General features: G+C 39.2%; 2 protein-coding genes across 2 annotated transcripts; one reads left to right on the top strand and one right to left on the bottom strand.

The window, feature by feature from the left end:
• Positions 1-2,857: 2,857 nt before the first annotated feature.
• Positions 2,858-23,092, bottom strand: CEP97 (centrosomal protein 97). The gene is made up of 11 exons (XM_062003952.1): positions 21,289-23,092; positions 19,833-19,975; positions 17,498-17,656; positions 16,988-17,089; positions 16,313-16,426; positions 15,225-15,391; positions 13,881-14,045; positions 12,018-12,145; positions 10,757-11,501; positions 9,610-9,685; positions 2,858-8,904 (listed from the first exon to the last, which is right to left on the bottom strand). Exons 1-11 carry the CDS (start codon positions 21,344-21,346, stop codon positions 8,194-8,196), a joined length of 2,568 nt encoding a protein of 855 aa, XP_061859936.1. The 5' UTR covers positions 21,347-23,092; the 3' UTR covers positions 2,858-8,193.
• Positions 21,613-25,842, top strand: RPL24 (ribosomal protein L24). Its single transcript, XM_062003964.1, has 6 exons — positions 21,613-21,719; positions 21,845-21,920; positions 23,192-23,302; positions 24,559-24,695; positions 25,103-25,166; positions 25,712-25,842. Exons 1-6 carry the CDS (start codon positions 21,715-21,717, stop codon positions 25,790-25,792), a joined length of 474 nt encoding a protein of 157 aa, XP_061859948.1. The 5' UTR covers positions 21,613-21,714; the 3' UTR covers positions 25,793-25,842.
• Positions 25,843-27,100: the final 1,258 nt, after the last annotated feature.

Here is a 27,100-nt window from a genome sequence, read left to right on the forward strand (position 1 = left end):
TTTAGGCTTTTGGAATGCTTTATTGCTTCCAGCCCAACAAATAAACAATTTCAACACAATGTGCCACAGATTTTACATTTTACAGGGTATCCTTCATGATCATGGACCAGTTATTACAGACAAAACAGAGTCTTGGAAGTCAAAGGCTGTAACTGGCTTAATATGAGTATGCTGTACACAGTTTTCAGCTACTACTGCCCTTGGTCAATATTGTCTTGTACACATCAAAAAGAGCAGCTGTGTTAGTTTTGGCTGGGATAGAGTTAATTTTCATGATAGTAGCACATATGGGCCATATTTTGGATCTGTGTTTGAAAGTGTTGTTAATTCAGCGATGTGTGTGTTCATTACTGCTATCAGTCAAGGCCTTTTCCATTCCTCACACCACCCTGCCAGCAAGGGGGCTGGGGGTACACAAGGAGTTGGAAGAGGGACATAGCCAGGACAGCTGATCCTAACTGACCAAAAGATCATCTCAGGCAATATGACATGCTCAGTATATAAGCTGGGGGAAGAATGAGGAAGGGGAGGATGTTTGGAGTGATGGCATTTATCTGCCAAAGTCACTGTTAAAAGTGACAGAGAACTGCTTTCCTGGGGATGGCCAAACTCTTGCCTGCTATGGGAAGTGGTGAAAAAAATCCTTGTTTTGCTTTGCTTGCATGCACAGCCTTACCTATTATTTGTCTTTAGCTCAACCCAGAAGTTGTTTTCTCACTTTTACCCTTCTGATCTTCTCCTCCATCTCACCTGTCAGGAGTGAGCAAGCTGCTCAGTTGCTAGCTGGGATTAAACCACAACAGCACGCAAACAGGATCTTGGCAAGGAAAATGGGGATAGACTTGAGCAATCCCAAAACGCTTCTAGTCATAAATACTACCAGAAACAATTTAGGCTGTACCTGAAAAGGTCCTAGCAAACCTAGCAAGAAGTCCTCTACAGGCGTGATCATGCAGGGTGGCATGTTTACTCTGTTGGTCTCGCTGCTCCCAGATCGAATTAATTACCTGCTGAATTAATTACCTGCAAGACTTGTGGCAGCCACACCCACCTTTCCAGACCCAGAAGTTACGATGGTGTGTCACAAGGAACATGAAAATATTCTTATTTACAGGCAAAACCTGTGCCAAGCTATAGACAGAAAATAAGCTTCATCAGTGACATGGATAAAGTTGAGGAAGCACATGACAGACTTCAGTCTGTCACGATCTTTACATGCTGGTTCCATGAAGGCCAAAGTAATATTTATTTCTACCTATACCCCAAATAGATGCATTATATCACCATAAATCCTTCCCAAATGCAGCACTATAACTTGAAATCAATGATGGATGGACATAAGCTATACTGGGACATATGGGTTCACTATTTTGTAATTGTATCAATACATCAGAGGAAAAATCATTTTCCCACCATTACTCCCTAGTGAGTGGGGAAAATACCTCATTAACAGGAGTTTTTCAAACCACACCATCACACAGAAAAGAAACTCAGCTCCTAGGATACGTAGACTTCAGCCCATAAAATGAAAAGTAACTATTTTTTCCATTTGACAATATTTGGTTTGTCCTCTAGATATATATTTACATTTTTATTTTCCAACTCTAGACAAAGATTTAACGTCTGACCTCACAAATATGAATCAAAAACCGAGACAAGGGGGACCTTCAACTTGAGCTGCTCAAGTGTTGGGTTAGAAAATACAGCATTTAAACTTAATATCACACCTTTAGGGTCTTTACTCCAAGACAAAAAAAAACAGCACTGCTCTTCTCTTTCAGACTTGAGTCACTACAGCTATGTCTATTTCTGCCTTTCCAATATCTTCACAGAGAAAAAGCCGAGTGTCACTTAAAAACCTCAGCTAATTTCTTTAGTGTAATGAAATGGAAGCTCATAGTAAAGAGTTAAAAAATGGCCACTCACATTCATATGTGAAATGAGAGCTAAGCAAAATAAAGTTGTTTGTGGGTTTTTTTACCTTTGGGATGAGTGTCCTGCAGTAAAATATGACTTTCACATACATCTCAGCTCCTGGACTGTTAAAGCCCAAAAGATGATTAATTAGTCACTTAAGCCACAGCAGGTATCTGACCAAAAGAGTAGGAGAGGGAACAACCTGCTTTGCAATTGTACTTCTCTTGATAAACCCATAGCCTTAATTCATTTTCTAGAAAGCTCTGTACAGAACAATGCCACGTCTTTTAACTTAAACACAGTAGGGAATTACAGACACAAAAGACAGGGTCAGTGATAGGAAACCAATGTACTGCAACTCATGAATACAAATTTCAGTGGCATTTACTAATCAATTGCTGTATGAACTTCAAGCACCCTACCTCACTCTTAATGTCTTCAACACTGAAACAGGGAGCTGTACTAAATCATGAATGCTAATCATAGAATCATAGAATGGTAGGGATTGGAAGGGACCTTTAGAGATCATCTAGTCCAACCCCCCTGCAGAGGCAGGTTTACCTAGATCAGGTCGCATAGGAACATGTCCAGGTGGGTCTTGAAGACCTCCAAGGAAGGAGACTCCACAACCCCTCTGGGCAGCCCGTGCCAGGGCTCCCTCACCCTCACAGCAAAATAGTTTTTTCTTATATTGAAGTGAAACTTTGTGTTCCAGCTTCATCCCATTACCCCTTGCCCTGTTGCTAGCTACTATAGAAAAAAGGGATGTCCCTTGTCATGACTGTTTTGTATTTCTAAACTGTCCATTTCCAGAAAAGCTCTCCAATCATAAGACAATGACTGGTAGCCACAAGAGTCGGGATTAAGTACAAATTAACATTTTCAATAAATGTAAAAATTGTTTATTTAAAATTCAAAACTTAGAGGTACAAACAAAATATTTAAGAAACAGCAAATCCAGAAATGTAAACGCTTATAGAAAATATACGAACTGTACCAATTTAACCACCCATTATTCTTCACAGAAAACAGTAAGAAATAAAGACAAATCTATGCCTAATTGTTTTTTTCAGATTCTAGTTCAGAGGTAGAATACTACTGTGAAAGCATCAACAAACTTTAGTTCAATAGAATTTTACTACAAGTGAGTTTGGCTAGTACCCTTGTCAATGTAATGAACCCAGAAACAAAAGTTCCTTATTGAGAGCTCTTATACAGTAAAATTTGGCACGGCACTTTCCAAGAAAGAAAGCACCTTTCCTGATAAATACTGGTTTCATGCTTTTGTAAGTAAAGGATCCTGTGTTTTTTCCAATACTGACATAATGAAAGCATTTAAAAATAGACAGTCTCAGTGTCTTGGTGGACATAAAGAAAGTGTGTGTTTCTCAGTAATTTGTCACAGAAAACCAAACTGGGGAAAAAAAACCCAAAACAAACTAACCATGAAAAAAAGACTTTTTGAAAGGCTTAATGAATACTGGATGCTTACTTGTTTGAGTGGCACAGTCCTCAAGGGGAAAAAAAAGTTAACACAACAGCAACAAAAAGAGGGACTTTTCTACTAACTAAAAAGCAGGGGAACTGCAGATTTTACATTTTATGAAGTTCTACAACTCTACTCTCTCAGGAAAAAAAAAGTATCTATGTGAGACACTGTAACTTCAAGTCCAGTAAAAAGTACCCAGGTAGTCTCAAGGGAATGTATCTTCTATTTGTGTTCATCAAACAATGTGCTACAGGTAGAAATTAGGATTGGAATTCTTCAGACAATATTTACAAATTCATAAAAAGCAGGAACAATTTTGCAAGCTCAATGACATACAAATATTATTCAGAAAAAAAACCCCTGTTTTTTCATATATACAGATTGGCTGCTAAGTGCTTTATTTAAACTGCTGCATGCAAATAGTACAATCTATGGTTGTTTCAGGGACTTGACTATAAACAAACAAGGTTTAACAAGGACTTTCTCAAGTATTTGCTGAAAGATATTTGTGTTTTAGAATCAACCAAATATAATTTGCAATCTTAATGCCTTCTTGCTTTGTGGTATAAGAACACTTCTGGAGAAGTAAATGAGATAAAAATCCCAATTTAGACAGCCAGTTCATATGGACTCAAGCATGACCCTGCCTCTTTTAAAGGAAATGTTCAGTACCTTTTAAAAATTGCATCCTTGCCACATGTGCTTTGTTTACAAAATAGCACCACACGGGAATAGTCACCACAAAAAAAAAAAAAACAAACCACACTCTAATATTACAGTTGCTGCATTCATTCAGCAGCTAAATTTTCTGTTTCTTTAAGTGACAGTTTTAGATACTAAAACCAGAGTTGTGACCATTAAGCTCAGTTCTTGGAAGAAGTTTGAAACAGAAATTTATTTACTATCATTAACAAGGCATTGCCCTGTGTTTTTCTTTTGTAAAAAAAAAGTTACGTATCAGAAAGGAATCAATATAATCCAAATATCTGAAAAAAACCCTCCTAGATATATAAAATACGATCAGACTTGCTTTCATGATATTCCGCTACCTTTGCAATCTGCAACAGTGTCTATTAAATATTACATGCAGTAGGAAAAAAACCCCAAAATATTCTTGATTACATGAAAGATGGAAATGTGTAAACTACAAAAATGATTGGGAGAGAACTAAATTAGCAATTGTAAAAGCACTGGTGTTACCATGACAAACTAAACCTGAAAACACATACAAATCCACTTCCACCTTCCCCCTTGTCCCTGCCTTCAGAAAAACAGACAAAAAGAGTAATTTCTGCCATAGAGTAGCTGCAAGTGGCTTGCATGTACCAAACATCTCATTTGAAGTGAAATTACTTGTGTAGTGCAGGCTATTTAAACTGTGCTGTTTTTAGCTGATTTTTCCTCAATCAAACTAAAGCAGCACTTCCAACTGTACTCATGGCAGAGCTGACAGCATTGCCTCACAAATGACCATTAGCAACCTCTTCCATCAACGCAGGAAGATCAGCCCAGGACAAAGCACAACAGACAAGCTAATTCCACAAAGTACATTCTTCTGATGAATATGAAGCCTTGCAAAAGGAAAATGCTGAAAGATGGACAATATTAATACAAGATTTCAGACACGGACTTTCATATATAAAGCCTTCCAATTCCTTTATGAAATGTTCAACATCTCCAAAGGGAGCTGTACATGCCTATCCAGGTAAAAGAGTATTACATACTTTGGTTAACAAAACATACAAAGAAGAATAAATGTTAAGCCATGTATTAAACTATGGTATTTTATTATCGTGATACTTTGAGAGCTCAAAACAGATTGAAATAAGCCACTTTTAATTATATATCCAGTTTGAGTCCTTATTTTTCCACTCTACTCTTCATTATGTCTTTCCCTGTATGTATTTTAATGGTAAAGATTAAAATATTTTGTGTATATACAAACTAATTACATTTAGCCCTGTAAAAACTAATCCAAAACTTCACCATTGTGATTTCTGTATATCTATCTAGGCAACTCATCCTATACACATGCAAAATACTTTCCAGAACATCGGCAAAACAAATTCTTATTCCACAGCTTCCCCAAAAGAGTAAGATAAAGTTGATTATATGTCAGTACACGCTTTTCTGTACCTTCATAAAATCACTTTTGGATATACAGGTTACAAGTTAAAAAAAGTCAACAGTTGACCTAGGTATTAGTTAAAATAAGTCATCTTGTGTTTATGCTCACAAGTCCTAATAGCAGAGAAATGTCAAGAACCATTTGGGGTTTCCATGGAAAAAATAATATTTCACCAAGTTTTTCTCTTTTGACACCTCCAAAATTAAAGTTGTTTCTCCTCTTTCTAATTCTGCAGCATAACTGACAATACAAAATAGCAAAATATATATCGTCTCTCAGTGTCTTCAGCAAATGAAACATTTTTATCCAGCCAGTGGACTGGTTTCTCTCATGTCTTGCATATGCTAATACAGCACTCTGCCACAAAAGAGAATTTAACTGCTTTATTACACTTAAGCACTGCCTCCAATGTGTAAGGTCCAATAACTGTTTCATGGACAGAAATAACTTCTCTCTCAAAATCCAAATAAAGTCTCTTTAAACAACCTGGGGTTTTTTAGCAGATTGATAAAGAAACAAATCCTATGAACTGCAGCAATTTCCAAGCATGACAGATTTAAATCCAAGTTGAGAATCTTCAGAGGACAAGGGTATGATCATGTAGACTACACACTTCTTTGCACAGTTAATTAGATGTTCTGATACATTGATGCACCTGCACCACTTTCAATAATCAAGCACAAGCAGGCTCTAAGATCTAATGATGAATACGGGTATGCTACAAACGTGCTGTTACTAGCCTGAGTTAGAGAGATAACATTAAGAATATACCACCTCAGTTTTTTTTTCTTTAAATGCTCTTATGTATGCAAGGAACAGCCAAGTGTCAGCTTGACTGCAGTGACTGCTCTTTTGAGAAATTAAAGCCATAGAACTCTTTTTTTTTTGAGGATGGGGAAAAATTGGTGATGGCTCCTCTATACGCAGAGGCAAGCTTTATTCTTCAAGGTGAACTTCACCACCGGGCAGATGGCTGGTACAAGTCCAAAACACCATTTATGTTCTAAATAAAGGCTATTTTGAGGCCTCAAGTGGATACTGGCCTCATGCCAATCTCCTGAGTAGTGGTAAATTTCAGCTCAGAAGCTAAAGTAGATGAGCAATCAAAGCTTTTACAAGCAGTTAATTGTTTTACCTGGTAACATGGCAGTAAGATGCAGCTTAAAACAGCATTAGTTGATTTTAATGGACACCATAGCACCAGAAGTTAACCTGTGGATTCAGAGAACTATAATATGCATGTGTCTTTATAACTAGAGAAGTTAATATTAGCAAACTATTGAAACACTGGTCTTCCAGTATACAGCGAAAAATGCAGTATTAGCAAAGTGAACTGAACCCTAGAAGTCACAACGTCAGTTTTTATTTTACCAGTGTCCATCACAAATCATGTGGCAAAACAGATTTCCCTTGCCCCTTCTGAGGTACACTAAGATACCTCATCATCTTCCATTAAAATAACAGGAGAGCAATTGCTGGGCAAGACACAAAACCTACTGCATTCTCAGTGTTTAGGTGGAAAGCATAGCCTCAATCACTTAGCACATCTGCCAACAGGGAAGAAATACACCTTTTTATCCACATTCAATTAGAATGTCAAATACTGGACATAAAGAGAAAAAAAACAAAACAACCAACCAATCCCCCCAACAGATATGTCAAGAAATACTTTTAAGTCATGGCATTTGCCTTTACTATTTATAGCTGTACACAGAAGTATTTGTGGTCAATCAAACACACTAAGTGTCTTGAAAGCCATGCAGATCCAAACCCCACAGTGACATGAGCATCCTCGTGGAGGCAAAAAACACACATCACAAAGTCTGCTGCTGTAACCCAGCAGCGCTGTCTTAGAAACTATGTTCCCATATCAGATGCCCCTTTTGAAATCCTTGTTTAGTAAAGGCTGCTACTGGTTCCACTTTGAGTTTTACCTGAGAAAGCAGGGAAATTCAGCCTCAGGGCAAACAAAGGTCAAAGTTTCTTTGAAGTTCCCTAAGGTCTCACACCTGTAAGTCCTTGTTTCAGTGCATATGTAAATGACCTAATTCCTAGTCAGCAGCTTCAAGGAAATGACAAAAAGAAGTCACTGACTTGGATACCGGTTTTATGGAATGCATCTTTGAAACACTGACCAAACTGCTCTTGTTGAAGTCAAAAGAAGTCTGAAAGGCAACTGCTTTCACCTTTCTTATCAGGCTGTATCCATACACATACACATTGTCTATACCGGTTCAGTTTCTCCTCATAGTGTTTCCTTACATTTGCAAAGTAAGAGTTCAATTCTGCTTTTAGAAAGACTTAAAAGACTTATCAACACATTCACCACAGTAAACTTACAGCAAACACATCACCACCCCTAATCTTCAGAACTAATTTATGGAAGCCAATTATTGGGATATCAGTTTTATGTTATCTGTATGCTTGTAACTGTTTATCAGCTTATGAAAATAAAGTGCATAATGATTGTCACTGAGAACTGTGCACATTTCAGGTTAGCATAGTTAGCATCAGTTCTCAGCAACAACAATAAAATACAAACTTAAATTGGTAACGTGAGTCAAAATCTGAAACAGCACACATGAAAAAACAAGTTTTGTATTGATGGAAAAATAGAAAGTGAAATGGAATCCCATTGTCATTGGTGGAATTGAGCCTACTATACAGCTATCCCAACATGCAGCATCTGAAATGAAGAATCACAGTCCGTTGGCTTCACTTCTCCTATTCCCGAATTCCGTTTGCAGCTTTCTGCTGTCTGACTGATATCACCTCGGGCTGGGGAAGATGTATCTTGAGGGATATCTACAATGTCAGATGAAGAATCTTGGCTTTCTGCTGAAACAGCAATTTGTGGCCAGCTAGCTTCTGTTTCATCATTGCAATTTGTTCCTTCATCAGCCTCTTCCAGCTGCTGAATAGATTTCAAATACTGCTGTATTAGGCTGTTGTCCTGCTCATTACCGGAGCTCTCTTTACTCTGCCCACATTCCCCATGGCCATCCTCTACATCTGAAGAAAATGTTGAAACAGAACTGACACACTTTTTGACAGTTTCCACTGAAAAAGAGCTCTCAGTTTTTTCTGTTAAACTATTTTCAGAGCTACATAAGTCACTGGCCTGACTCTGATCAGCCATGGAAGACTGAAATCCAGAATCTGGGAACGGCAACAAAGACTTTTCCTGAAAAGCTTCACTGTCTGGAACTAACAAAACAGAACTAACATCCGGTGGGGTTTCTTGTTCAAGCGTGGATGGTCGAATAGATGGTTCAGATGGAGTGAAAGTACTGGCTGAAGGGATCCCAGGTTGCCAAGTGGCTCCTACATTTTGCATCACTGAAAGCTGCCATCGTTGAAGGGATTTCACCTGCAAAGTACAGAGAGAATTTCATTATGAAATGCAACTAAGAAAGTACTTTGACTTCTAGGGTATTTCTTGCCATCGGCAAAGCTCTAGTATAAAATTTAAAGCCAAGTAAACTATCAGAAGATTTGCTACACCTTTAGGGAAAATACGTTCTTCGCACTGTTAAATAATGGCTTTTAAACCTAGATGCTCAACACTGATACAGCACAAAAGCCTCCCCATTCAAGTACCTGAAGAAAAATCTATCTGCTCTTAAAAATGGAAACTATGAGGAACCATTATGAAATTACCCATGCTCAAGGAAACAGTCTTATTTTTAGAAGACTAGCTTATTATAAGAGGTACTAATAACTTTTCTACTTTAGAAATGAGTTGATCACAAGGAGCATAGCTTGAACCCATTTGATTCACCCTAGGCATGCAGCGGTAACATCATTCTTCACACTTCTGCTACATTTATTTAGCTTCCCTTGCATTTTGCCCTCCTCCTCACACAATGCTATAATTTAACTTTTTTTAGCAAAAACAGTGTTCCTACACTAATACTTCTGAACGTGTTTTCCCCCAGAATACCAGTGTAGCAAACATGACAATTAGATTCTAATAAGTTGATCATATTGACTATTTCTTCAGCATCTAGAGTATGAAACAATGCCCTGCAAATTCCCATGTAAGCAGAAAAATAAGAAGACTAAAACTATTTACCTCGTTCCAAAGAAATCTAACAGCTTCCTCCTGTACAAGTCTCTGAATCCTATCTTCCTCTCTTTCTTTTCTTAGTCTGCAAGGACACACATCCAGATTTATGTAGCTTAAATAGGCAACACTTGGGTAACAAGATCAACAAGAATACATAAAAATGCCTACTTATATAACAGCACTCTTTGAAGATACAACAAAACCTACAACATGAAGATATTACTGCAGTCTGGCTTGCCACCAGTATCCAGATGCTGACTTCAGGTTTCTTTTTCAGAGTTACATTAACATTATGCTTCCTTTTGCTGCAGCATATTTATTGACTTGCCAGTACGTTAAGTGTCCTTTTTTTGTAAGCTGAACCTGAGCATTTAATTTTGGGTAGACATGCCTCTTTTACCTGCACAAAAACCCCCAACGCTAAATAGCGCTGCTTCGTTTTAAATTATGTTCTCTCCTATAGACATCACTTGGAGGTAGACATGATGTGTTAGCATTGGCTGTTTCTAGAGGTTCACAGAGGGCTCAGCTTGATTCACTGAACTATTGTCACTTGTGACAGTAAAGGAAAAGAGCCTGTCAGAACACCAGTTCCCAGGCTGATCCAGAAAGATATTAACTGATTCTGCAATTTAAATCTTACAAATTGAGGAACTTTGATAATTATCTCCTCCAAATGTGGACTCATATGATCAAAAAACCCCTACAACCAAGCACAGAAATTGCATTTTAAAATTTTATCATGCAAAGCAGAGAGAATTCTTTTCACTTCTAACAGAGGAATGGCTCTTGCTATGCGCATTTAATTTATAGACTTCGTAATTGCTAGGAGACGAGTTAAAAAAAACTAAAACAGACATAGCCAATTCTATTTTGATTATGCAGAGAACCATGCAAGTGCTGCTGATAGAGGAATAGAAAAACATGTTCCAACCAAACCCACTCATAGAAGGCATCCTGTATGAGCAGCTACGTGCATAGCTGTGCTTATCCTACAGGAAGCAATCCTCTATTGTAATCACAGTTTTATATCACTGATACTAGGTTCTACTGTGAGTAGTTGTATTGACCCATTTATACCTGTTCTGAAATATCCTGGAACAATGGTTATCTTCATTCAGATTTGAAAATACACAGCGTGACCTCAACTTACTTTTCTATTTCATCAGTTAAGCAAATGATGTGCTCCTGCATTCTGTTGAGTCGAATTTCATACCGCACTTCCTTGGCTCGGGGATGAAAGTTCCTTGTGTAAAACCCTCTCCAGCAGGCTTGAAGCTTCGTAGCTGCTTTAGTCATTCTTTGCAGTTCATCTGTGCCTTGACTGACAACAGCTGATGAATCGGAACCTTCTGTTGTCACCTGGACAGGACAAAGAGCTTTAACTCCTGATTCAGCATCTCCTGAGGTGCTGGGGCGGCTATGCGGAACTTGTTCTTCAGAGGATGCTAAACAGTTGTTAGTATTAGTAGTCAGGCTAGCTGTTACTGGATCAGGAGGTGACAGCACCATACTCTCTTTGACGATATTCTCTTGAGTTTCCACGCTTCCCACCACTTTGTTCAATTGCTTTCCTTTAACACATGAAGCTTCTTGCTTGCTAGCTGTTTCTCTGCTATTAACATCTCTCATGTGTTCAATCACTGTATCATTATCATCTTCTAGGCCCAAATCAATTCCATGTTGCTTCAGGTCTGAAGTAGGAGACACTGAAGCAATTGGCATGAAAGTAGACTCCGAGGACAAAAGGCTGCTGTTTAACTTGTCTTCATCCGTCTGTATATCTTCAAGGCATAGCTCCTTGTGAAAAGTTCTTTCAAGATAAGTGTTCTTTACTGCATAGGAATGGTCATCATTGGCACTTGGTCCAACCCAAGAATTCTTCTGGATGACAGGTTCTGGGTAGGCAGAAAGCCACATTCAAACGTTTCATAGTATTTCAATAACATCTCCTCATTTAAGTCACAGGGATTCCCAATTTCTTTAGATAGTTAGAACCCAGGCACGTTAAGAAGATCTAAAATGCTAGTGATAATAGTGTTATTTCTATATAACAATAAGGACAATAGCTACGTATCCCAATAACATCCACAAACTTTGCAAATACTTAGTACAGTAAATTGCACAAACTGCCTCCCTCTGGAGAAGTTACATCTTTGTTAGATACAACTCTTTAGTTTACTGGAATGTGTCTTTCACATAACAATAGCATTTTAAGACATGAATAAACATGGAATGTATTTTTTAGAAAACAAAGTGTAGCTTCAGTTGATAATCTCCAAAACCCAACAAAAAAAAAAAATAACAACAGGGCCTTGTTCTGAAATTCTCTCCACAGAGTTAACTATGTTCAAAATAATAATTAAAAACGTTATTGCCACAGGCTAGATCACAGGTGCAGATTAGCTTCTTACCACTTTCAAGAACTTTCTGTGCTGGCTGGGCTGGACTGCTGTGTTCAGAGGTAACTGGCAGTGTTTTGCTGGTAGATGTGGGCGGTTCTTCATTTTGGTTTTGATTCATTAGCTGCCTCTGGTGGAGCCTAAGCACAGAGGTCCAACCGATTTTACATTTCTTTTAAACCTTTTTTTGTACAGAAGCCATCTAAAAGAAACTATCAACTACCGTAAAGGAAACAAGTGATCAAACCGTTCTAAACAAGAGGCTAGTTATGCATATCCCTACACCTAACAAGACACTAACAGGACTACTCACAAAGTGAGGCATTGCACAGGCTGTTCCCCTTCCTCCTGCCTGTTTTGCGTCATTACATGTATCACAAAAAAGAAAGAAGAAAAATCCAACATGCAAATCTGACTATAGACTGAAAACCATGAAGTATTTATACACATAAGGAGAGTAGGCAGGTACTTTTTAAGTGTCTACTGCAGGAAACAATATGTCTGTAGGCACAGAGAAGTTGGAGAAGTATATTTTACATTTGAAAAGTACTGAATTGAGGAAAGGGTACTAGAGGGAAAAATTCTTCTTACAAAACAATAAATATGGCCACAAACATAGAATTATGCTTTACAAACTGAGAAAACACACAGGTTGTTTCAATGCAGATAAATGCAAAATTCATGAAGTAGAGGTCATAAAGTTAAACTGCCTCAAAAATCATATGTTTGTGTGTGTATACAGATATGTAGATATATATATGTGAGTGGGGATTTGGGGCATTGTTTTTCTGCTGACAGGATTTTATATTTGTTTGCTTGTTTTTAATTTTTAAAAAGTTATATTTTGCAAATCAGCTTCCTGAATTTACCCCAGAAACATCACGTGAATGTCAGAACAGTTACCTGGACATTCCAAAGTCAATATGCTTTTATTACACCTTCTCCTCTGAAATGAACCCAACATTTCTATAACTTCCTCCTGGAGATGAATCTATACTTAATAAGTATGTCATGGCCTTCCAGATGCTCTGAAGTTTCCAGACTTTTTGATGAGATGATGTTCTTCTGCTTACCACAACACTTTTGTTGCCCAGCTTTCTACCCACACTATGCCACTTAATGTAGCCTGCTCCTTTGAGCTGAATCTTATGCCCTGATCTCTCTGCCAAAAAAAGTTTGCCAATAGATGCTGGGGAACAGGAATACCTGTATGGTGATGTTTTCTGGGTTTTAATCCCTATTAGTTCACGTTTTCACAAAAGGGAAGTTCACCATGGTAACTATTCTCATCTACCTGCACAGACCTTAGCAAAACAGCTACTGCTGTCAAAACCAGCAGGCTCTAGAAGGGCCTCTGCTGACACATCAGAGATGCAAGATATAATTAAGGGCACCACTGGGAACAGCGCCCCTCAAAGGACAATCTTAACACTAAGAAAGAACACACCAACAACATAGAAGTGGCTAACACACCAGTGTACCACAATAGTCTTCCTTTATAACTAGAACAAAAGTTAACCCATGCTCCTTTTTGACTTTTCCTCACTTTCTCCATGGGAAAAAAAAAATAAAGCTCAGTAGGTAGTTTATTTTAACCACAGTCCTAAAACAAATCCTACAGATTTCAATGTCCTACAGATCAAGAGAACGCTATCCCCTAGATGTCTCAGCAAGCAGGAAAACTTTCCCGCTGCTGTCTTGCCTCTCCTTCCCCTCTAGGACATATCCTGTAGCTCCGTTACTCTTTCCATCCCCAGCCCTTACTGTTACCTAGAAATACTTAAAAGGAAATCTTATAATATCCAACACATAATAAGAAATATAATTATATTCTCAAACACCTTCTGCAATGATAGAGAAATAAGAAGTTCTTACCTTTGCTTACTTAGTATTTTTTCTAGTTTGGCATCCTCTTCAGTCTGGAGACCGTATGTAGATATAAGAGGACAAACAGTGGCCAAATACTGGACTAGTTGAACATGCTGCCCAGGTCGATATGATCTTCCTTTACCTTGACTGTAGAGCCATTCTGCTTTCAAACTGTTAGGAGAGGGGGAAAATGATGACCATTAAAGAAGCACAGATAAAAATCCTAACTCTCCTGGGATCACTGCTCTTCTAGTGGGTACCTAAGAGCTAATCCCAAATCTATTCAAAACTTGAAACATGTGCAGTGCCCAGAGGAACTGCAAATTTCATTACCAGAATAATGAATAAAGTATTCTCTCACATAAGCATTAATGAAATGAACAAAAAACCTGACCAAAAGTATTCAGTCTCTGCTTTATCTGTGTAGAGTCTTTGAACGCTGAAAACACATTTGTTTCAATGAGTTTATCAGCAAAGCTTTCACAGAAACAGAGAAGTTCATACAAACATGCAGAACAGGCAAAACCAGCAAATCTTGCGGAAAGTATTTAAGAACTGAAATCTGTTCGGTGTCCTTTAATGTACTATATCTATATAATAATACAGTTAATACAGAACCACACCTTCCCCCTTAGTCATTAAAGCAATTGCTAGAACTAACTTCTTGAGAAAGTCATAGTTTGTTATGGTGAAACAAAATGGTTTCTCTTTGACCAAAAGGGCAGTTTTTTATTTCAATAATGGGGAAAAAATGGACAAATGTCCTGGAATATGTTAATTATTGAACTTGAATGTCTTGAATTTATGCTTGGACTGTTCTGATGTGAAGAACTTTAAGAAGACATTTCTACTGTTATAATGATATGTGGCCACAATGATACAGTAACAAGAAATTTCAGCAAAATAATATTTGACTAATTGATACAAAAAAAGCACCAAATTTAGAAATGCACATGCAAATTAGGCCCTTTATAATAGTTCAGGCCTGAGTTTCCCCCAAGATAATAGCTTTAAGATCTGTAGATTGTCTCATTCTGCAAAGACAAAGATGCTGTAAGCCTAGAAGGAGTAACAAACCATTGATAAACTGATGCCGCAGATTTGCTTTTTAAAAGTGTTACTGTGAGGCGAGTTAAAATTAAAAGCTTAACTTCATACATCTACTCAAATTAACATGGGATATTATATAGTAATTCCAGTGTAACATGAAAAAATTAGTGACGAAAAACAATGTTAACTGGCCATTAGGAAGACAAACAAAATTTCAGATCATTGGCACTTCTCTATTTCCTTATTAAATAAAAATGCAATTTCTGTTTAGTCAAACTTTATTTAATAGTATCATGTCACCTTTCCTTCTGGGAAATCACATATCCATCAAGAACTTTAAGATTCAGACACCAGCTGACAATATATGGCCTGTAGTCAAAGCCAGGGATAGAAGGTGTGGCCATCACACAAGGATTGTTCATAATTGACAACTGTTCCAAATGACAAAGAGAGGCCAGGAAAGAAACCTGAGAAAACAAGATATACTTGTTAACTGAACAGTACTCATTAAATCCTTACAGAACCTACCACATTTCTCCCAGACATCTCACACACAACAGTATAATTACAAACACACACAAAAATCACATTTGGTTTTTTAACACGAACACCTTCAAAGGACCTTCTGTCAACTACTGCCATTTTCCCATTCATTCTCCTGTAAGTACTCTAACCCTTGAAAATTATTAGCTGGGGATGTGGTTCCAGGTATTTCTACAATTTCAGTTCACTGCAATGAGCATTGATATTTTGACAAAAACAAATGACAAAACAACAAGCTAGAGAAACACTGTCTGGTTCTGAAGAGGAATGTATTACCAATAGAAGATTTTTTTCTTCCAATATGGAGTTCCAACAGATAGTTTTGGCTGCTACTTATATTTAAAAAAAATAACACAAAACCAAATACACGAACAAAACAATAAAGACAAAAATCACAGGTAGAGTATTTGTTTCTCTTACATGCTGTTTGAGAAACAGATAAAATAAGACATGGGCCCAAAATGTTCAGTTGCGACAAGTACAATTCAAAAGTCTGTTCTAAACACAATGGCCACAGAAGTCCTCTGCAGCAGTTAGTCACCTCAGCTTTCAACCTTCAATCATGAAAAGCTCTCTATGATTTAGCCCTTATACTTCTGACATCCTTGAATAACATAAAAACATAAAATAAAAAAAACATTTCTTTCAAGGATAAATTTTAAAAGCTATCATCTAGATTGTGCAGCTACTGCTAGTTACTATACATAAACATATTAAAAGTTACTTTTATCAACATGGATTACTTTGAAGAAGAGAGCTCATTTTAGTTACAGCTTCAAAAGATTTATTTGACTATCTGCTTTCAGTCTACCTGAAGACAAAGTGATGTATCTTTTATATCTTACCTCATTTAAGTCTCTGATTTCATTTTCTGCCAAGGAAAAAACAGTCAGGTTCTGAGGTAGACAAAGAGGGGCAGTGCGAAGTGAAGTTATAATATTTCCATGTAGCAACAGAGTCTATAAAATAAAAATATAGTGATTAAATGCATGTTTGACCAAAACCTTACATTTTTTTCAGGCAATACCTGCACAACAGACACTAGGTTTTCTGGTATCATAAAAAATTTTTTGTTGTTATTCCAGCAAGGAAAAATTATTTTTTACATTTTAAACCAAAATATTCTCATTCTAAAATGCAGGAGTGAAGTACAGCCACAGTTAAAAAAAAAAAAAAAAAGTGTTTGAAAATATTTTTTCTCTACAAGTGTTCACACTGAAAGAGTTAACACTATGGTTGTTCTTGATTCATAACATGAGAGGAGAGAACTGAGAGCTATGAACAAGATCTCACCCTGTTATCTTTAACAAAGCCATTTCTTATTGAAAAAAATCACTGTCTCAGTTCCTGCAACTTGAAAAGAAAGGAAAAGAATTCTTACATGCTTCCCTCAGAAATTACAGTGATTAACTAAAATTCTTTAAAAGCTAGTGTTTGAATAATGAATGCTTTATAAGGCAGTAATTTTGCACAAAGAAATAATCTTTGAGAGACTGTAACAGAGATAAAATAGCATTTACCTTCAGTGATGTAAGCTTGGAGAGATCACCTAATTGAGCTATGTTATTGTCGGACAAATCAAGATGCTGAAGAGATAAACAGGAATTGATTTGTTCAATGGCCTACAAAAACAAAGAAGTTAATTACTCACAGTAACTCTTTCTTTAATCATTAAATAAAACTAGGTATCAATAATTATAAAAAGTATTTTGAAAGCTAAAATCCACCGGGTAAGTAATCCAAAACAAAACAATGGTTTTTTTACACAGTTTCATCTTAAAGATAATAACTCTCATCTTATTTTGGGGACTATCTCCCAATTCTAATTACATTTTAAAATAAAACTATTTCTTTTTTTCCTAGACAACTATTGTCCAAAAGTTGCCCTCTTCTATTTCATAAACCAGGGGATACAAAACTTCAACATTTGCTCCAATTGAAATCAGAAACATATTAAAATTTCATTGCACTATTGTCCAAATTTCTACTATACTTTCTTCTAGAAACCATATAAAAAACAAATACTTCACCTTAAGGTTATTTCCTGCCAAGTTCAGCCATTCCAAGTGCACCAAATCCTTCAGCCCTTCCACATACCCAATGCTATTATGAGGCAAGTTTAGTACCCGGAGCTTAGTCAGTTTTGCAACACCCATCATTCGCACCAAACGATTGTTGGCTACAGAGAGCTGCAGATTAACACACAAATAAAAGAAATAGTTTCAACTACTGAAGTGCATAGAATGAATAGGCTTTTATTTTTAATTAAAATCTGTGCCAACTTCTTCAATCTGTATATTCACTTTTCAAGCAAATAACACAGGCATTAAAAAAACCTGAAAAAAACCCAGGAAATAGATTACTGATCAAAAACAGTTGTTGTCATAACCCATGCTGCAAACTTCAGAGGAAATCCTCCTACCAATGGCTAAAGGAGAATGAATGAGGATTTGTGTCATATGAAAATATGATTTTAAAATCAGAATTGCCAAATCATTGTGCAAATCGTTACACTGCTACTGATGTTAGGTCATATTTACCATCAATACAGAAGAGGACAAAGTATATTTCACATGATTCTCAAAAAGGTCTAGTGCTAACAGGGATGTAAATCACAAATTTTCTAAAGGATAAATCCTGACTAGACATACACATTAATAACATGACCACCAAGCTGGCAGACTGGTGAAGGTTTGTTGTAGCAACAAGCCCCACCTCTTCTATCTTGATTTAGCTTGTCTCTCTAGAAGCTATTGAGTGACTTTAAATCTATTTGGAGACACTTTCAGTGATACCTAATGTGGACTTGGCTCAGAGGCCAGCCTTATCCAACATCTCCATCAATGACCTGGCTGAGGGGACAGAATATACTCCACAGTAAGTTCCCTGATGACACTAAACTGGGAGGACTGGCTGATTCACCAGAGGCTGTACTGCCCATCAGCGGGATCTCGACTTGCTTGAGAGTTGGGCAGAGAGGAACCTCATGAGGTTCAACAAGGACAAGTGCAGAGACCTGTACCTGGGGAAACAATCCCAGGCACCAGTACAGACTGGGGATTGACCTGCTGGAGAGTAGCTGTGCAGAGAGAGATCCGAGAGTCTTGGTTGACAATAAACTGAACATTGAGCCAGCAATGTGCCCTCATGGCCAAGGAGGCCAATGGCATCCTGAGATGCATCAAGAAGAGTGTGGCCAGTAGGTTGAGGGAGGTTCTCTTCCCCCTCTACTCTGCCTTGGTGAGGCCTCATCTGGAGTCCTGTGTCCAGTTCTGGGCTCCCCAGCTCAAGACGGACAGGGAACTTCCAGAGAAGAGTCCAGCGGAGGGCTACAAAGATGAGGAGACTGAAGCATCTTCCTTATGAGCAAAGGCTGAGAGACCTGGGGCTGTTTAGCCTGGGAAGAGGAGACTGAGGGGGGACCTCATCAACAAAGTACACCTAATGTGTGGATGTCAAGAGGATGGGTAAACACTTTTTTCTGTTGTGTCTAGCAACAGGACTAGGGGTAATTGATATAAGCTAGAACACAAAAAGCTCCACTGGAACACAATGAAAAGTTTATTTCCTGTGAGGCAAGTTGCCAAGGAAGAGTGTAAAGTCTTCTTCTCTGGAAGTTTTCAAAACACACCTGGTCACATTCCTGTGTGACCTGATCTAGGTGAACCTGCTTTAGCAAGGAGTTGGGCTAAATGATCTCTCAAGGTCTCTTCCAACCCTTACCTTTCTGTGATTCTGTGACTTGTATAGCTTGGCCCCAAATGAATTAATTTTTTGTAAGCACCATGCAGAGTCTTAACATTGTTATCACTAAAACCCTCAAGAACTTAATTTTAATACTAGCAGCGGTCAATTTAAGGATAAGCACTAGTAACATCAAAGCTTACATGAACCGAGATGTTAACAAGACTACCTGGATCCCTCCCACTTCACAGTTTTCTCATTTGCTATTTCTATCTTACACAAAAAAAGCCATGTGGATTAAGTTAAATTAAGGCTACTAATCCTCTGCCTTTGTGATGAGTTCTGAAACTCAAATGTGTGCCCTGTACGTCTGTCTGCATGTTTACAATTACAGAAAAGAAAGATAAAGTTATTTTTAAGGTTACAAAGCTCAAGTATTCAGAAGCTAACAAGTATAAAAATTTGGGTTATCAGTGATTATTCTAAGTGTTCTTACGACATTCTCCCATTAGGATTTACTGAGTTAATTTTTAGTTACCTAGGTAACTCGCTAAACAGTCTTCTCTACTATCAGCCATAGAGCTACACTGAACACAAAGATTTCTATTTTAGGTAGCCGTAATTTATTTTTCTGTGAATAGAGTAACTGCTAACTTACTTCCATTATGTTAAAGCACTGACCTGCATCAGATTCCTGCATTTCTCCAAGTGTTCCAATTTTATTATCTGGTTTTTGTCCAGAATCAGAGTGTGAGTATCGGCATCACATGGTAAGGTTGGGCCCAGTTTTTGCAATCCTTGACCTGACCAGTTGACTACCAAACCTTAGAAGAAAAAGGAGAAGGAAAAAAAAAAAAGCCCCAATGTCAACACTTCATATATGAGAACGGGTATGAAAAAAGCAAAGCAAGATAAACAGATTTGTTTTGTAACGCACGCAGTTAACTTGCAAATACAAATTAACAATCTTTTTCACATAAAACTGAAGCATATTACTTCAGACCAAACACATTAGAGTAACTGATACAGTTAACTGGAAGATACATATTCCAGGCCCCGTCCCATTAAAGAATTCTGGTAGAATTCTGGGAAGTCAGTAACAGATCTTCTGAAGTGGAAAGCAGTGCTAAATTTTGGTAACCAAATTTAAAGGCATGACCCTCAAAACTCCAAACTTTAAAAGCCTCATAGTTTTTTAATTCTCCAAAGATTTCAAGTTTTGAGCAGCTTGCCAACTACCTGTCTATGCGTAGGCACTTTATCTAACCAAGCAAACCTAGGACAAGCCTAGCACACATCTGTGGGATCATACTCCACAAACAACAGTAGTCACACCCATTACATGCACACAAAAAATTTTAAAAAGGGGAGTAGTCTGGGAAAAAGGTAAGCAGCATTCATCCCTTCGTCAAGCACAATGTGGGAAACCTGATGAGGATGCAAAACTATAAACTTCATCTTCCTATATGGTTCCATCAGACACCCTGCTAGAGTATTTGAAGATCATGGCACTTAACTCATAAATGTGACATACTCATGTGATAGTCCTCAGTCAGAGGGAAATAAACAGCCTTACCACGAACACGTTGTTAAAAATCTACACCATTGAATACAAATCTGTAGATTCTCTCTCTTGTCTTTATTTCAAAGGCAGAATCTTTTTAGTCTGCACTTGTTTGTTTGTTTGTTTAAATTGCACTCTGGCTGCAAACTGAAAGCAGAGGTTTTAACCTGTGAAACCAAAACTGACACCTCTCCATTGTCAGAAGTTGGATGCTTAAACTTCAAAGAAGAAATAAACTTAAGATTCAACACTCCCTCTGTCCTATCAGATATATTAAGGCATGCTCCCTTTTATCAGTCTGAAGTTATTAGATACGAAGGAAATGTCTCTAATTCAGAGACAAAGATTCCACTCTAGGACTTTGCTGACCAAATCCTTAGGCACATTTTGCCCTGGGGTTTCGGTGCTTGTGACTCCAAATAGTACTGACAGATTAAATGTCCCGCCTCCCAACGCCGCACAACGGGGACCCAAACAAACCCCCGCCAGCGCAACGCACGGCCCGCCCCCCAGCACCTCCAACACAGCCCGAAAGGCCCCTGGTCCACTCACTGCCTCTGGTGCTCCCCTTACCCGCTCCGACCGACGAAACAACGGCCTCCGATCTCGCCACAACCCCTGTCGCCGCCATACCTCCCCCGCTTGCCAACGCCGCCAAGGCAACCGAGCACCGGACGCCAACTGGCTGCCTCACTGCGCGAGGAGAAAAACTGTGTCTTTTATTTTCGGTAGGACGGAAGATCTCGCGTATGTAGCCGCCCAACGGTATTTTAACGGAAGAGTGGCGGACCCGTCCGGCGTCACCGCTCCCGCAGGGCCCCCGCGCCCCCTCCAGCCGGGGAGCCGCTGCCCGCCGCTCCCCTCTAGTCTCCCTTCCCGGCAGCCCCTGCGTCCAGGGGGCCGTCCCGGCGTGCTGCGCGCCGCGCACACAACGCCGTTTCCCGTCAGCCTCTCTTCCTTTCGGGCCCGGCCGCCGCCCGCTTCGCAACAGCCGCCATCATGAAGTAAGAGCCTCGGCGGTTCCTCGCCGCCCCATCCGGGGCCATCCGCTGGGAGTGGGCTGCCGCAGGGCCTCTCCTTGCCTTCTCTGCTAACATGCTCTCTTCGCTATCCCTTCTCTCCCGCGCAGGGTCGAGCTGTGCAGCTTCAGCGGGTATAAGATCTACCCGGGACATGGGCGCCGCTATGCCCGCACTGACGGGAAGGTAAGGCCGGGGGCAGGCAGACAGGCCTGGGAAGGTCCCGTGGGAGAGGGGCAGCCGCCGTGCCGGGCAGCAGGGGCTAGGTGGAGCGGGCCCTGCACAAGGGGCAGGGCGGCGGACGCGAAAGAGGGGCTGGCGCCGTGTAGGGGGAAGCGAAGGCCTCGTACTTGGAGCGCAGCAGGGAGCTCGGTGTCGACTGGGGTCTCTGACAGCGCTGCTGTCACGTCTGCGGGAACGGCTCGTATTGGTCAGCGTCGCTGTGTTTCTGTCCATGTTTGGGTGTCAAGACTGCTGTCAAACTTGCTCCGTGGGAGAACTATGCTGGTGCTACAGCCTAGGATTTTGAGCCAGCTTCTAGTTTGTGGTTTGGGAAGGGTGCTTTCAAGCATCAGGGCAAAGTATGGGAGTTCTGTAGAAAATGCTGTTTAGGCATACTGCATCTAATGCTGAGATTTGCTGAAGCAAACAACTGGACTTGTAAATCAATTGAGTACAGAGTGTTAGGATAAACAGAAAAGAGCCTTTTTAGGCTGCTGTATGACATACAGATTGAACTGTCAATACAAATAGGTTATTCACATCTACAGAAGGTGTCTTCATAGAATCACAGACTCATGGTTGGAAAAGACCTTTAAGATCATTAAGTACAAATACTAACCTAGGGCTGCCAAGCCCATCACTAAACTATGTTCTGGTCTTGCTGTACAGAATCTCATGCAAAATGAAATACAATCTAAGTAAATAGATTGATTCCTAAGGTGCTTTTCTGGAAATTAATTTATACTTTAAATTGTCTTGTGTAGCTAACAACAAGTCAGCCTGTTAATTCTGCCTGTTATTCTAGGAAAGAAGGTTTGGGTAGCTATGCAAGAAGGAATTGGTCAGGGTATTATCCATCTGTCCCTTGGGCCAGGTTTTGACAGGGTTACATATACAGGAAGCATATGGTTCCTTGAGAACAGACAATTGGAAAGTATGATGCTGGATCTGGCTCTTTCTGCTGTGCCCAGCAGTGAGTTCAAGTGGTAATTCGAGTTTTTCTTAAAAAAATTAAGCTGCTTCAGAATGCTTCATAAGAGATCAATTTGATCAATAGAACAAATTCCAAACTTGAAATTGCCATCTAAAATTTGTAATTGACAGAGCTGTGTAAAGAAACAAAGAGCATCACTGTTGAAAAACACCAAATCAAAGAATTAATTAGTGTGTTAATGTAAATTGTGGTGATGTCTTTCATAGAAACAAAGCTTATACCAAGTACTTTACCTTTGTAGGTTTTTCAGTTCTTGAATGCAAAATGTGAGTCTGCATTCCTTTCCAAGAGAAACCCTCGTCAAATCAACTGGACTGTTCTGTATAGACGTAAACACAAGAAAGGACAGTCGGTAAGTATGTACTGATTAATGGCACGCTCGAGTTTTCTACCAAAAGATATGGTCACTGGCCTGTTAGAATAGAGGTAACTTTGGTAGGCTGATGATGAGCAGAGACGTGACCCATGTAACTGGGATGAAGGCTGGCCATTCATGGTGAAGATGTGAGTGCATTGACGTGAGTTCATACGCTACTTTATGTTTGAAAGGTAACCGGTTCAGTGAAAGCCTTGTGTATAGGTTGTTGCACTTCTTTGAGGGACCACTGAGAACCACAGTAGGATCAGTAGATTTTAACAATTGAATGAGTGGCATATGGTTTAAAAAATTCATTTTAGAGAGTAGTCCTGTATAATACACAGACCTGAAAGTTTAGACTTGAAAACTTCCTCAACAGTAATAACATAAAAAGCTGATTTGGAGGTTAAAGGGTGGGAGAACTTTTTACATACCCTTCTTGAAAACTTAGTAGGAGGTCTTTCCTTTGTAGTTGTCACTCTATCAAAAAGAGAAGTTGCTAAAGTGTTGTAGGCATTTGGAAGAGGTGGAGGCTACAGAAGATGTGGTCACAGGGTGGAGTGAAAGGAGGTGGTTGTGGTAGCAGATAAAAGCGCATGGTGTAAACAATTAGTTGGAATAAAGCATCATCCATTCTGAATATGCAGTGATCTTGTCCCCTCAGCGGTCGGTGGGCTGAGTGATCTGTGTGGGCAGCCTGGTGATGTTGCTGGTAGTGGCAACACTAAGGCATATAGCATGAGGTATTTTCAGTGTTTAAAGAAAAACTTGCACAGCAAAACAGGGTTTAGAAGGTATTATGTATTGTAAATTGACGTTTTTACCAGTTTGTTTGAAGAAGGAAAGTTGATACTCAGTGGCTTATGCCACTGACCAGCAGTGTGATCCCACTTGATTGAAACAGGTGGGAAGTGTCTTCAGAAGAGTTTTCCTTTCAGAATATTCCATCAAAGTGGACTGTATCCCTCCTTTTTTTTCTGGGAATTAGGGAAGGCTGAACTACTGACATTTTTCCAAAAGATTTTTTTTTTCCTACCTTGCAACGTGGAATTGGTTTTTTTAACTGTTCATCAGCTTTGGCAAATCAGAGAAAGAAATCAGTTCTCCAAATCGAGGAGTAAAATTCTGCATCTGTATGCAGTTTTGTAATAGCTTCACTCTCAATAGCAGCATCTTTGTATAATTGTCTTTAACTTTGCACTTAGTGTTTTGTGATACTAATTGTCTGTCTTCATCTCCTGCCATTTTAGGAAGAGATACAAAAGAAGCGCACGCGTCGTGCTGTTAAGTTTCAGAGAGCTATCACTGGAGCGTCTTTAGCTGAGATTATGGCTAAACGGAATCAGAAGCCTGAAGTACGAAAGGCGCAGAGGGAACAAGCTATTAGGTGAGAAATCAGAGATAGTGCAGCTATCTCAGGCTTTACAAAGATCATTCATGCTTTCCATACAAGAGCTTAAACTCTAGATGAGCTTTGTATTTTACAAGCTTCTTTTGTGATTTGTTTTTGTGATTTTTTTTTTAATCAGTATATTTGGAGGTAATACTGAGTGATCTCAGCAAGAGATGGTAGCAGCAGAGAGGAGACTCCCTTTGTGAAAATACTGTTTTTTTCACCCACAGTTCTGCTGTCTCTGTAGTAGTCTTCTTTAGAGAGTACTGAATGCAAAGGATAAACCTGAAATTATGCATTCTTTTCTCGGTCTTGAGCAGCTCTTGCAGTGCCGAGACAAAGAAATAAAAAAGAGCAGACATGGATAAGTTACTTATTGTTTTTTTCCTGTGAATTAACAGGGCTGCAAAAGAAGCAAAGAAGGCTAAGCAGGCAACCAAGAAAACGGCTGTTTCTGCTGCAAAGGTAAGATGCAACAGGTGAATCATGAGATGGAATGTATCGTGTTGTAACACAATATTTTGTTGCAGTGCTTCATTGGAAATTCTCATTTGTGTTAGGAAGAAGCATTTGTTTATCTTTTTTGAACTTGATGCACCTTGATCAAACTTACGTACTACAGTTAAACATACTCAGCTGAATAAAGTGAACCTTTTTTACAGGAGAAAAAAAGTGTCCAACCGTATGTTGGAGATTCTTCGTAGATAAAAACTTGTCTGTATGTAATAAATTCACTGTCTAGGAACTTGGTAACATATTAATGAATGCTAGCATCCATTTCATTATTTCTTATGAATACATACCATATGTTGGGATCATGCATGTTGTAGTCTTGCAGTGGTACCTGTGTGACCAGCTATTAACATGATTCTAACCTGATGTAAGATTGTAACTAATCTCCTGTGATGTAAATTGCCAAATTTCTCTCAAGAATCTTAAATACACAGGGACACTCTGAGGACTGCAGATAAATTGCTTCTCTTTGCTCATATTTTATTCTTTCTCTGCAGGCTCCGACAAAGGCAGCACCTAAGCAGAAGATTGTGAAACCAGTCAAGGTTTCTGCTCCCCGTGTTGGTGGAAAGCGCTAACTTGCCAAACTGTTGGTCATGCTTAATAAACATCTGACTAACGTTCATTACTTGAGCCTTGTTCTCTTCAACTGTGTGAGGGATACTGAAGAGAATTAATGCATAAAATAACCATGTCTGGTTTTGCAGATTGAAAAACATCATCTTGGCATAAACCACTTGGTTTTGTAGACAATCTGGTATATTAGCACACAGTAAGTCTTTAATGAAGGACTTGGGTGACAGGGAAGATGGAGCTGATATCTGAGGAGCTGGTGTTGCCTGAAGGACAAAGGAGCATTTAAGTCTGAGACCATTCTGCATCTATGACAAACGGCATAAAAAGAGGTTTCCAAGCTCAGAGATGCAAACTAAAGGGAGTGTGAAGCAGTACCTCACATAAGTGATTTTTAAAAAGGTTAAGGCACCATATTGCAGAATGCACATAGCAAGATGATGGAGTGGAGCGTCTCCCTTATGATGAAAGGCTGAGGGAGCTGAGGCTCTTTAGCTTGCAGAAGATGACACTGAGGGGTGATCTCATTAATATTTACAAATACATAAAGGGCAGGTGTCAGGAGCATGGAGCTAGGCTGTTCTCAGTGATGGCCAATCATAGGACAAGAGGCAATGGGTACAAGCTGGAACATAAGAGCTTCCAGAGAAACATATGGAAAAATTTCTTCACTGTGATGGTGATGGAGAGTTGAGCAGGCTGCCCAGATGGGTTGTGGAGTCTCCTTCTCTGGAAACATTCAAAACCCACCTGGAGGAGTTCCTGTGTGATCTACTCTAGGTGATCCTGGTCTGGCAGGGAGGTTGGACTAGATCTTTCCCTTCCAGCCCTTAACATTCTGTGATTATGTATATTGTAGAGGATCAAAGGAGGAACAGGTTGAAAAAACAATGGCCGGTTTCACAGATCATGTGAGTGGCTGTTAGACCAAAGGTTCAGATGCAAGTCCTGGGTCAGGAAGTGAAAGAGTGATGGATTGTTGGAACCTGCTATCAGGAAAAGGGTGGCTGTGAAGGTTGAGCTTCAAGTGCAGCTGGTGCTATATGTTTACTTCAAGCCCATTTGGGTTCATGTTTTACAGAATGCAAATAGGGATTCCCTTAGTAATTCCTAACCCTCCCACCCCTACCTGGGGTGGCTGTTTGTTAAATTCTTCAAGCCAAGTCTCCGTCTCCTTCAGTAATTACTACACAGCGTGCCCAAACTTTCCAGTAGTTTTGATGGACAGTAACAGCTTTGGCAAAACAATGACCTCTGACACAACTTCCTCTTATTTTCTGGATAAGCTATTTATCAATTTATGGATGCCACAT

The sequence above is a fragment of the Colius striatus genome, chromosome 1 (genome assembly GCF_028858725.1).
Source record: "Colius striatus isolate bColStr4 chromosome 1, bColStr4.1.hap1, whole genome shotgun sequence".
Lineage (NCBI taxonomy): Eukaryota > Metazoa > Chordata > Aves > Coliiformes > Coliidae > Colius > Colius striatus.